Raw genomic sequence first — 10,323 nt, forward strand, 5'->3', positions numbered from 1 at the left:
ACGGTGGGGTGTGTGGTGGCACTGGTGGGTGTGGTGGCACAAGGTGGTGCAGTGCATGGCTGGGTGTGGTGGCAGGTGGGTGGTGCAGTGCAGTGCAGGGTGTGGTGGCATGTGGGGTGGTGCAGTGCATGGTTGGGTGTGGTGGCATGTGGGGTGGTGCAGTGCATGGTGGGGTGTGGTGGCATGTGGGGTGGTGCAGTGCAGGTGGGGTGTGGTGGCATGGGGTGGTGCAGCAATGGCTGGGCGTGGTGGCATGGGATGGCGCAGTGCATGGTTGGGTGTGGTGGCATGTAAGGGTGCAGTGGCGGGCAGGGTGGGGTGTGGTGGCATGGTGGCGGTGGCACGTGGTGCATGGCTGGGTGTGGTGGCATGTGGGGTGGTGCAGCGCATGGCTGGGTGTGGTGGCGGCGTGGCCGGGTGGTGCATGGGTGGTGCAGGTGTGTGGCGCATGGCAGGGCGGTGCAGTGCAGGGCAGGGTGCGGTGGCATGCAGGGGTGGTGCAGTGCAGGGTGGGGTGTGGTGGCATGTGGCGGTGCAGTGCAAGGTGGGGTGGCATGTGGGGTGGTGCAGTGCATGGTTGGGCGTGGTGGCACGTGGGTGGCGCAACGCATGGCTTGGGTGTGGTGGCAATGTGGGTGGTGCAGGGGCGGGCGGGGGTGCAGTGCATGGTTGGGGCGGTGGCACGTGGGGTGGTGCAGTGCAGGGTGGTGTGGGGTGGTGGCGGCATGGGTGGTGCAGTGCATGGTTGGGTGGGGGTGATTGCAGTGCATGGCTGGGGTGTGCAGGGTATGTGGGTGGTGCAGTGCATGGTGTGGTGGCATGTGGGGTGGTGCAGGCAGTGCAGGGTGGGTGGTGGTGGCATGAGGTGGGGTGGTGCAGGTGGGTGGTGGTGGCATGTGGTGCGATGGCATGTGGCATGGTGTGGGGTGGGGTGGTGGCAGGTGGTGCCATGGCATGTGGCATGGTGTGGGGTCGGGTGGTGGCATGTGTGGTGTGGATGCTCTGCTCTGCTCTGCTCTGCTCTGCCATGCTATGCCATATAGTACTGCTCTGCTCTGCTCTTGCTACATGCCATGCTACGCCATGCCATGCCATAGTACAGTGTAGTATAGTTTTATACAGTGTCATCTCGTGCTCAAAAATAGTTGAGATTAAATTTCGTATTACACAAAATTGTATCCATCACTTCTGTGGCTGTCTGTAATGAGACACATGTTTTCAGGTCATGACACTACCTCATCCGCCATCAGCTGGTGTCTGTACGCTCTGGCCAAGTACCCTGCCGAGCAGGAGAAGGTCCTCCAAGACGTCCAACAGGCAGTCGGGGACAAGAATGAAGTGGAGTGGTAAGGAGGTGGTGGTTGGGAAAACACTCTCCCACACTTACATTGACAATGAACACACCCTCGCACTTACATGATCTGGCCAAGCTAAAGTATTTACCCATGTTTATCACACGCATGTACCTGTGTTTCAGGGACAATCTGGCCAAGCTGAAGTATTTACCCATGTTTATCCCATGTTTATCAAGCACCCATATTTATGTGTACCTGTGTTTCAGGGACAATCTGGCCAAGTTTCGAAGCATTTACCCATATTTATCACACCTATGTACCTGTGTTTCAGGGACAATCTGGCTAAGCTGAAGTATTTACCCATGTTTATCACACCTGTGTACCTGTGTTTCAGGGACAATCTGGCCAAGCTGAAGTATTTACCCATGTTTATCACACCCATGTACCTGTGTTTCAGGGACAATCTGGCCAAGCTGAAGTATTTACCCATGTTTATCACACCCGTGTACCTGTGTTTCAGGGACAATCTGGCCAAGCTGAAGAACCCATATTTTACATGTGTACCTGTGTTTATCACACCCATGTACCTGTGTTTCAGGGACAATCTGGCCAAGCTGAAGTATTTACCCATGTTTATCACACCCATGTACCTGTGTTTCAGGGACCATCTGGCCAAGCTGAAGTATTTACCCATGTTTATCACACCTGTGTACCTGTGTTTCAGGGACGATCTGGCCAAGCTGAAGTATTTACCCATTTTTATCCGTGAGTGCATGAGGATATTTCCCCCCGTGCCAGTGGTCAGTAGACAACTCAGCCAGCCACTGGTCATCGATGGTGTCGAGGTTCCCAAAGGAGTCATAGTTGACATCAACATTTACCAGATGCACAGGAACTCAAATGTCTGGCCAAATCCCCTGGTAATCTCAGATTTAGTTTAAATATCTCGAGGAGTTGTCTCTGATAGATTACACTTTGTTTAGTATGTTTCACATGCCTGTCTTAATGGTAGTTCATTCTTTTTATGACTTATGGTGGGAATCATATCTCTGATATCATCCATGCTTTTAGGCAGTAAAAAATTATGACATTTCATGAAAATTACAAATGTGATACAAGATGTTTTCTAGTGCATTTATATGTTTTTTAACAAAATTGTTGTGTAAACCATGATGTCACATTTTAGTCAGTTCATACCCAACTCAGAACCGCTTTTCTGGATTTTTTTAATTCAATACAAATGTATCTGATGGAAAACATTTGCAAAATTTTGTTGCTTATTATCAATTGTTAAGGTCAGGCACTTTAATCTTTCATAAATCATGTAAATAAGATGTAAAGTGATTTCAAGTAGATCTTATTCACTGGACAATAAATATATTTGACAAAGATGTTTTGTAGGAACGGTGAGGTTGAAATTCAATAATGAAAACTTTAAACATCCACTATAAAAATTATTTTACTTTAATTTAGTGTATGTTTTCTTTGTTGTTTAATGCCTCACCCAGGAGTAACCCATTTACCGGTATGTGTTGGCGATCTGTAACTAATGAATCATTTCTTGAGTCAGCCATCCAGTAATTGGTATTGTTTGTTTGTTTAATGCACCCTCAACAATATTCCAGCTACAGAACATTATCATTGTCTCCAGGACAGCATTCGAAATTAACGTTGGTCCTTAGGCCCAACTGAAAACCACTCGGACCCACAGCTTTTGTTTTTTGCAGGGTCCTTAAGGCCGACAGCATTTTCATCCGCAATAACTAAGTAATATTTCCAAATTAAAATATAGGACCTACCCATTCTGATCAGGACCCATAACTCTTTATGGTTCTGGGTCCTTAGGGCCTGCAGCTTTTCAGGGTCAAGGACAAACAGTGCCCTCATTTCAGGAAACCAGATGCATTCCTCAAGTGCTCAATCTTTGATTACGTGCTCCTGATTTTAATTTGTCAGTTAGTCTGAGAAACAAAGGAAGTCAAACAGACCAATCAGAAAGTGTAACTTACAGCTAGTCCCAATGACAATGATAAAGTTTGTGAGAATGTCAACTTTGAAAAACTGACTGATATATATAAAGAAAGTGCTAAAATATTGTGTCCCTTCAAACTGGTAGTGACTTTGGTTTCCAAGCGGTAGAGTTATCTCCCTTAACAATTTTTCCCTGAAGTTTCGGGTTAAAATTCGTCTTCAGCAACCAATGCTAGTTGTAAAAGGGGATTAATGGGATCAGACTCGCTGACTTGGTTGACACACATCTTATCTCAATTGCGTAGATCGATGCTCATGATGTCAGTCACTGGATTTTCTGGTCCAGACTTGATTATTTACAGGCCATCGACATATAGCTTGGAATTGCTGAACGTAGTGTTCAACAACAAGCAAACAAATTATTTTTCCTTACATGTGTTTGAATGATAAAATGTTACTGAAAATCGAGTGCAGGTAATTTAACATGGACAATCAGGGGAACGGATCGAAGGGTTAGTGTAGGTTACGAGTCTTAGGGATACTGAGAATGGTATTTGATCATCATGATGACAATTGTAATTTATTTCAGGAGTTTGACACCGAGAGATTCAGTCTTGATTCTGCTGCAGGCAGGGACCCCTACTGTTTTGTGCCATTCTCTGCAGGTATGACATACTCTCATCCGGCTGGTCCCAGGTAGATGAACTACTCCACCATCCAGCCTTGAACTACTCCACCATCCAGTATACTATCTCCATTATGATAAATAGTAGGCCTGGAACTAATCCACCAGGAGGCGAATATGACACATGTCACAAATTGCAATGACATATCAGCAGTTGATGTCTTATTCAATAAATTCAGGGAAACAATATTTTGGATATGTTACAAATTTCTCAGAAAAATTACCAGTGACCACATTGCTGTCAAATTAAATATTATAAGGGTAATGCTAGTTTTGAGGGCATTATCATTTGCAGAAGCCCTGGGTCTTCCATTAACTGCCCAACAAAGGAGGCAGTTGAAAAAGACTGAGGGCTTCCCTCAAATTTCTGATAATAGGAGGGACGTTTCATGATAATGCCATGTATTTTAGCTATAAATAAGATTATTGACTATTATCCTGCCTGACTTGGATATATTCCATTTGACTGATTTTGATCGATTTTAAGTAAAAACACTACTTCAAAAACATTAAGGAATATTTAATTCTTGTGATTGTGAATGGTGGATTGCATTGATGTAAGGATATTGTTCGATTCACCACGTTACTTTCCTTCTTAAAATATCCTATGTGAAATTTGATCAAAGAGTCTCGGATGGGATCATGTGCAAACAAGCAGCTGAATAAGTAGACAAAAAGAAAAATGGACAGATGATATAATGATAGCAGGGCGGAGGTGGTCTTAAGTTCCATAGTTGAACATTGACTTACAAGTCTCATAGAGGTACGATCAGTTTTTGGAACAATGTACAGGTCAGTTGAAGACAGTCATGAGGGGATGTTAGTTTTGAACAGTAGTGTAATATGTATGTGTCTGTTGTTTTTCCAGGAACTGTATAGGACAGAACTTTGCTACAAATGAAATAAAAGTGATGCTGTGTCAGGTTGTTCGGAGGTTGGTGCCAAACAATTTCAAATGAAGGAAATCTCATTTTAAGGTTGTTTGATTATCACAGCAATTTTTGCAATATCATGGCGGGGAATACCAGGAATGTATGGGCTACCTGTGAACATCCGGGTTAGAATAGGTCTCCAGTAACCCATGCTTGTCTTAAAAGGGACTAACGGGATCGGGTGGTCAGGTTCGCTGACTTGGTTGACACATGTCATCATATGCCAGTGCATAGATCGCTGCTCATGCTGTTGATCACTGGATTGTCTAGTCCAGACTTGATTATTTACAGACCGCCGCCATATAGCTGGAATATTGCTGAGTGCGGCATACAACTAAACTCACTCACTCACTCTAGAGCCTGTTTTATCATACACTCAGTGTAGTACTCTGCCAAATGTAGGTCTTTGATCCTTCAGCATGATGGACGCAAGTTCCAGTCTAACTTAATGATGTGTACACTGATGTAATGAAGTGTTCTAAAATGTGATGCCAAGACAAATTAAGTGGTGTGCGGATTGCTTAGAGGGTTTGGCACCCCTACAGACATCCACAGCAGTACCTGAAGGTCATGGTCGCACATTTGGCCGTGACCTTCACAATGTCACACTACATAGCCAAATGTGAAATGTGTTCTCCACGATAGCGCTACCAACTTACAGCATGGGGATATCACAATGACGCCAGTGTGCGAAATAGTTTCCAATTTTTTCTTGCCAGTCGGGCTAGCTATGTCTGAAAGTTACTAGCCCACAAAATAATTCACTAGCCCAAAATTAAGCAAAATATTACAAAAAGGTAAAATACCATCAAAAACAAATAAGAAAACGCATGTCTGAATTTCTGAAATATTTTACTTAAATAAGTCATCATTAAGCTGCTAATATAATGAACACATTTTAATGAAGTTAAGCAGCAGTTTCTAGTCAGTAACTGACAAATAGATGGGTACCAGTACAGAACTGGAATGGATTTGTCTAGAGCTTTCAACAAAGCCTTGACATGGAAATCCAGTCACATACAGTAATGGAACATTTCTATTTTCAGATTTCACATCAAGGTAGATCCAGATAAACCTGCAGTGCCTTTTCCGGAGGTCGTTCTCCGAGCAGAAAATGGCCTCCATCTGAAATTCTCCAGCAGGAAGAACACATGAAACCGCGGCTTCAGAACAGAATTCTGTGATACAGATATTTGAACATCCTACGGACTGCACAGATCATGTTCTGACCAGTTGTGTGTCTGTCGTCAGATAGTTAATTCTGCTAATAATAAATCTGCAGGGCCGGATGGTGTTGCTGCTGAATTCTTAAAGGCTTCTAGTCATCTCATTGTACCATATCTTACTCAGCTTTTAATCATATTCTTGATAGTGGTAAATTTCCATCTTGTTGGGGTAAAAGCATTATTTGTCCTGTTCATAAGTCTGGTTGTAGAGATGATACTAATAATTACAGAGGAATTTCTCTCATAGATTCTACTTGTAAAGTGTTTATGTCAATTCTTAATCGACGCCTCCAGCGATGGTGTGAAGTTCATGATATTATCAGTGAATCACAGTCTGGTTTCAGGGCTGATTATTCAACAATTGACCAAATTTTTTCATTGCAGTCGTTAATTCAAAAATATATTAGCAAAAAAAGGGGTAGATTTTATTGTCTCTTTGTAGATTTTGCCAAGGCTTTTGATACTCTAAGGCATGATGTTCTTCTAAAGTCACTTTATGAAGCTGGTATACGAGGTAAATTTCTTATGCTGTTAACTTCTATGTATAGTTCTTTATCAGCTTCAGTAAGGACATCTAAGGGTGTATCAAATAGTTTTTATTGTAAAATCGGTATTCGCCAAGGCTGTGTTTTGAGCCCTCAGATTTTTATTATCTTCATAAATAAGCTATGCAGTCTTATGGAGTTGGAAGGAGGTCAAGGTATTACAGTTTCTTCTTCTATTAGCAATCTCTGCTCTCTTATGTTTGCTGATGATGTGTCAGCAATAGCTGACACCTGTGCACAGCTGCAAAAAAAGATCAATGTACTTGGTAAATTTTGTGAGCAAACTGGTATGAGCGTGAATCTAAAGAAAACTAAGATTATTGTTTTTAGAAATGGTGGTCCCTTGCTGCTCATATGAAAATTGGTTTTATAATGGCAATGTTATTGAAACTGTATCCTTTTACAAGTACCTTGGAATTATGTTCACTCCTAAATTATCCTGGAGTAAAGCTACATCTTGCCTTGCATCACAAGCTAGTAAGGCAATATTCTCTGTTAAACATTTCCAAAGGAAACTTGGCAGCATTAATTGTACAGATTTATTTAAAATCTTTGATTGTATGATATCACCCATTCTCTGTTATGGGTCCGAAACCATCCTACTGTAATACTATTGAATCTGTCCATATTAAATTCTGTAAATATGTCTTGAAACTTGGAAAATCCACCTGTAACAATATGGTCTTGGGTGAATGTGGAAGAGTGCCTTTACAGTTTACTTATACAACCAATGCAGTGAAATACTGGTGCAGACTTCTAAACATGCCTGACTATAGATTACCAAAACAATGTTATTTTATGCTATTATCTTTAGACAGGGTAGGACGAAATTCATGGGCAACTAGAATTAAAAATATTCTTTTTCAATTTGGTTTTGGATTTGTTTGGATAAGTCAGGAAATTGGTGATCACAAAATATTTATGGAATCATTTAAACAGAGACTACATGATAATTTATTTCAATCTTGGCAATCATCTTTGGACAGTAACTGTAAATGTCTTTACTATAAGCAATTCAAATCTTTGTTAAATGTTGAGAGCTACTTGATAAATAATGATATCCCTCAATATTTAAAAACTATATATGCCCGATTTCGTGCTGTAATTTTAAACTAGCAGTTGAAACGGGCAGATACACTGATGTTGCATATAATGAAAGGCATTGCCTGTTTTGTAAATTAAATGGTATCTTCGTTGTTGAAGATGAATGGCATGTGTTTTATATCTGTGATGCATATTCTCATATCAGAAATAAGTACATATCAAAATATTTTAGTAAATGTCCATCAATTATTAATTTTATATCAATATTACAGAGTAAAAATGTTAATATTATCAAGGATGTATGTCTATTTTATACTTTGTTGACAAGAAACACAAATCTAAATGAAATATATATGTGCTCTACTTATCATCAATTTATGTACATGTATTTTGGGCCGGAGGCCTGTTACTGAAATAAAATTCTGTTCTGTTCTGTGTGTCTGTTATTTGGTATACTTTTTCTTACAATTCCAGTTATTAATGTGCAGTCTTACTTTTGTAACTCCTAAACATCTGCCTGTTGTTAGAAAGCTTATAGCCTCCATTAGAGGTGCAAGTTTGTTACAAGAATTATTGTGTGGACCTGTGCTCATTGACTGTAGAGATACCATGTTTATCAAAGTCAATGTGATGTAATGAATCTAACTGAATAGTAGTTAAAAGCATGATGTAAGTCAGCGTTCAAAATACCTGCCTGCCTGACCGCCCGGGACAGGTTATTTTCTGCCAGATTCTCAAATTCACTGCTCGATGGTCGGGGTATAATTTAGACATGTACATGAAGATATTTTGTGTCCACGTTAGTTTTGATCAGGGCTGGCAGGTTTTACATCTGACCAGCCCTGTGGTCTGGTTGAAATTTTTGGGAGTTTCATACCCTGGTGTAGGTGTAAATTACGGAATTAAAGATACGTGAATTGTTCAATTTGTTCTAATCATACCTGTAATTATCAAACATTGCAAGACAATTGTTTTTTTTATTTATTTATTTTTTTATTTATTTATTTGTTCATCATTTATGAAGACAATAATGCTGCAATCAAAGTTTTATTATCAATAATTCATTGGTTTCAAAACACTCTGTCCCTTATCACCTGTGAATATTTCTATAAACAAATCGCGGGATGACTTGATTTGAGCAAGAGATCAAAGGCTAATTGCTCAGATTACAGCTAGGTCTCTTGTACAGGTTGTACCATTGCCAGGCATCATTCTACATATTGCTTTAGTTTCACTGACATCTCGCTTCAATATTAGGGAACATCTGGTCACACACAGTTCCAGCCACCCGTGAAGATCTGGGTTAGAATTGGTCTTCACCAAAGAAGATCTGGGTCAGAATTGGTCTTCACCCGTAAAGATCCAGGTTAGAGTTGCTCTTCACCCATGAAGATCCGGTTAAGAATTGGTCTTCAGCAGTTTGTAGCGGTAAGTACACGTCACAGTAATATATACTACATATGTATGAGATGTACAGTCACAGTAATATATACTACATATGTGATAAGTATGTGTAAATGTATGTCACATATGCTCAAAACAGCGACTGTCTGTACAAATGTCACAGTAATATATACCATGTATAGTAATTGTGTCACATATGTTCAAACCAGAAGCGGTCTGTACACGTCACAGAAATATGTATAGGATTGGGAAGTCCCATATCTCCCAAAATAGAACAACATGACTCTAAATATACCAGCCAATGAAATATCCTTTAAAGAACCAACAAAGCGATGTCAACTGTGCTTTTAAGAGATTTGAAAAAGCAATCTGCCGTCAGTTGTTTTTTCTGTAATATACTGAACCACAAAAGAAACGTCGCCTTTCAAAACCAAATGCAAAATTTTGTTCTTACAAGGTGGTGTTTTTATTATGATTGCACCGTTTTGTTGACATGTTTTTCAATCCAGATTGACAGCTATTACCATGATCATCAGTGTCTTTTCTGCTGAAAAAGTATATCGACCAAACGCACTGAAAAAGGCAGACGTTCGTGAAAATGGAAATGCACGTGCATGTCGTGACAACCCTAACAGTGAAAGCGAGTCCCCAACTCGCCTCAAATCATTTTTGTTTTGACACATCACCATGCCACGACTTACGAGAGATCAGAGCAACCAAGTCTTGGGACGATTGCAAGTTGTCCAGACTGCACGGAGGGTAGCCAATCATTTTAATGTTCATGTTAGGACAATCTGCCGACTGCAGGAGCGGTATCAGGTCACTAACAGCAACCAAGACCGTCCACACAGTGGACAACCTTCAGTAACATGACAACGTCAAAACCGACAGATTGTGCGCAACCATCTGCAGGATCGCTTCCCTAGAGCGACGGAAACAGCACGCCAGACCTTTGGTTATAGTGCGTCGAGGTGTGCGCGGAAGAAACCTGTGCTGTCACAGACCATATCGTAGTCCTGTCCTCACGGCTCATCACCGCCAAAACCGACTGCAGTGGGCAACTCGCTTCGAAATTGGCGTTATCGACAATGGAGAACTGTGCCTATATTGTGTTTCGACAGCCGATGGCTGAGTGAGAGTATGGCGAAGGCGTGGTGAACTGTTTTCCAATGAGTGTATCGTTGAAAGAGACTCGTGAGGTGATCCAAGCATCTAAGTGTG

General features: G+C 41.2%; 2 protein-coding genes and 1 long non-coding RNA gene across 3 annotated transcripts; 2 read left to right on the top strand and 1 right to left on the bottom strand.

Annotated features, from left to right (window-relative positions):
- Positions 1-22: 22 nt before the first annotated feature.
- Positions 23-1,029, bottom strand: LOC124277688 (protein TRACHEARY ELEMENT DIFFERENTIATION-RELATED 7A-like; the record flags this gene model as incomplete). The annotated part of the gene is made up of 1 exon (XM_046713418.1): positions 23-1,029. A coding segment is annotated over exon 1 (1,007 nt), but the record flags the coding sequence as incomplete, so codon positions are not given.
- A 183-nt stretch (positions 1,030-1,212) lies between these two features.
- LOC124277689 (cytochrome P450 4B1-like) lies at positions 1,213-3,924 on the top strand (the record flags this gene model as incomplete). The annotated part of the gene is made up of 3 exons (XM_046713419.1): positions 1,213-1,346; positions 2,020-2,215; positions 3,856-3,924. Coding segments are annotated over exons 1-3 (399 nt in total), but the record flags the coding sequence as incomplete, so codon positions are not given.
- A 27-nt stretch (positions 3,925-3,951) lies between these two features.
- Positions 3,952-6,634, top strand: LOC124277687. The gene is made up of 3 exons (XR_006898891.1): positions 3,952-3,962; positions 4,820-4,885; positions 5,930-6,634. It is a non-coding gene; the product is annotated as an uncharacterized LOC124277687 (long non-coding RNA).
- Positions 6,635-10,323: the final 3,689 nt, after the last annotated feature.

The sequence above is a fragment of the Haliotis rubra genome, unplaced genomic scaffold, assembly GCF_003918875.1.
Source record: "Haliotis rubra isolate DU_JTF1 unplaced genomic scaffold, ASM391887v1 Scf2255, whole genome shotgun sequence".
In the NCBI taxonomy this organism is placed as follows: Eukaryota; Metazoa; Mollusca; class Gastropoda; order Lepetellida; family Haliotidae; genus Haliotis; species Haliotis rubra.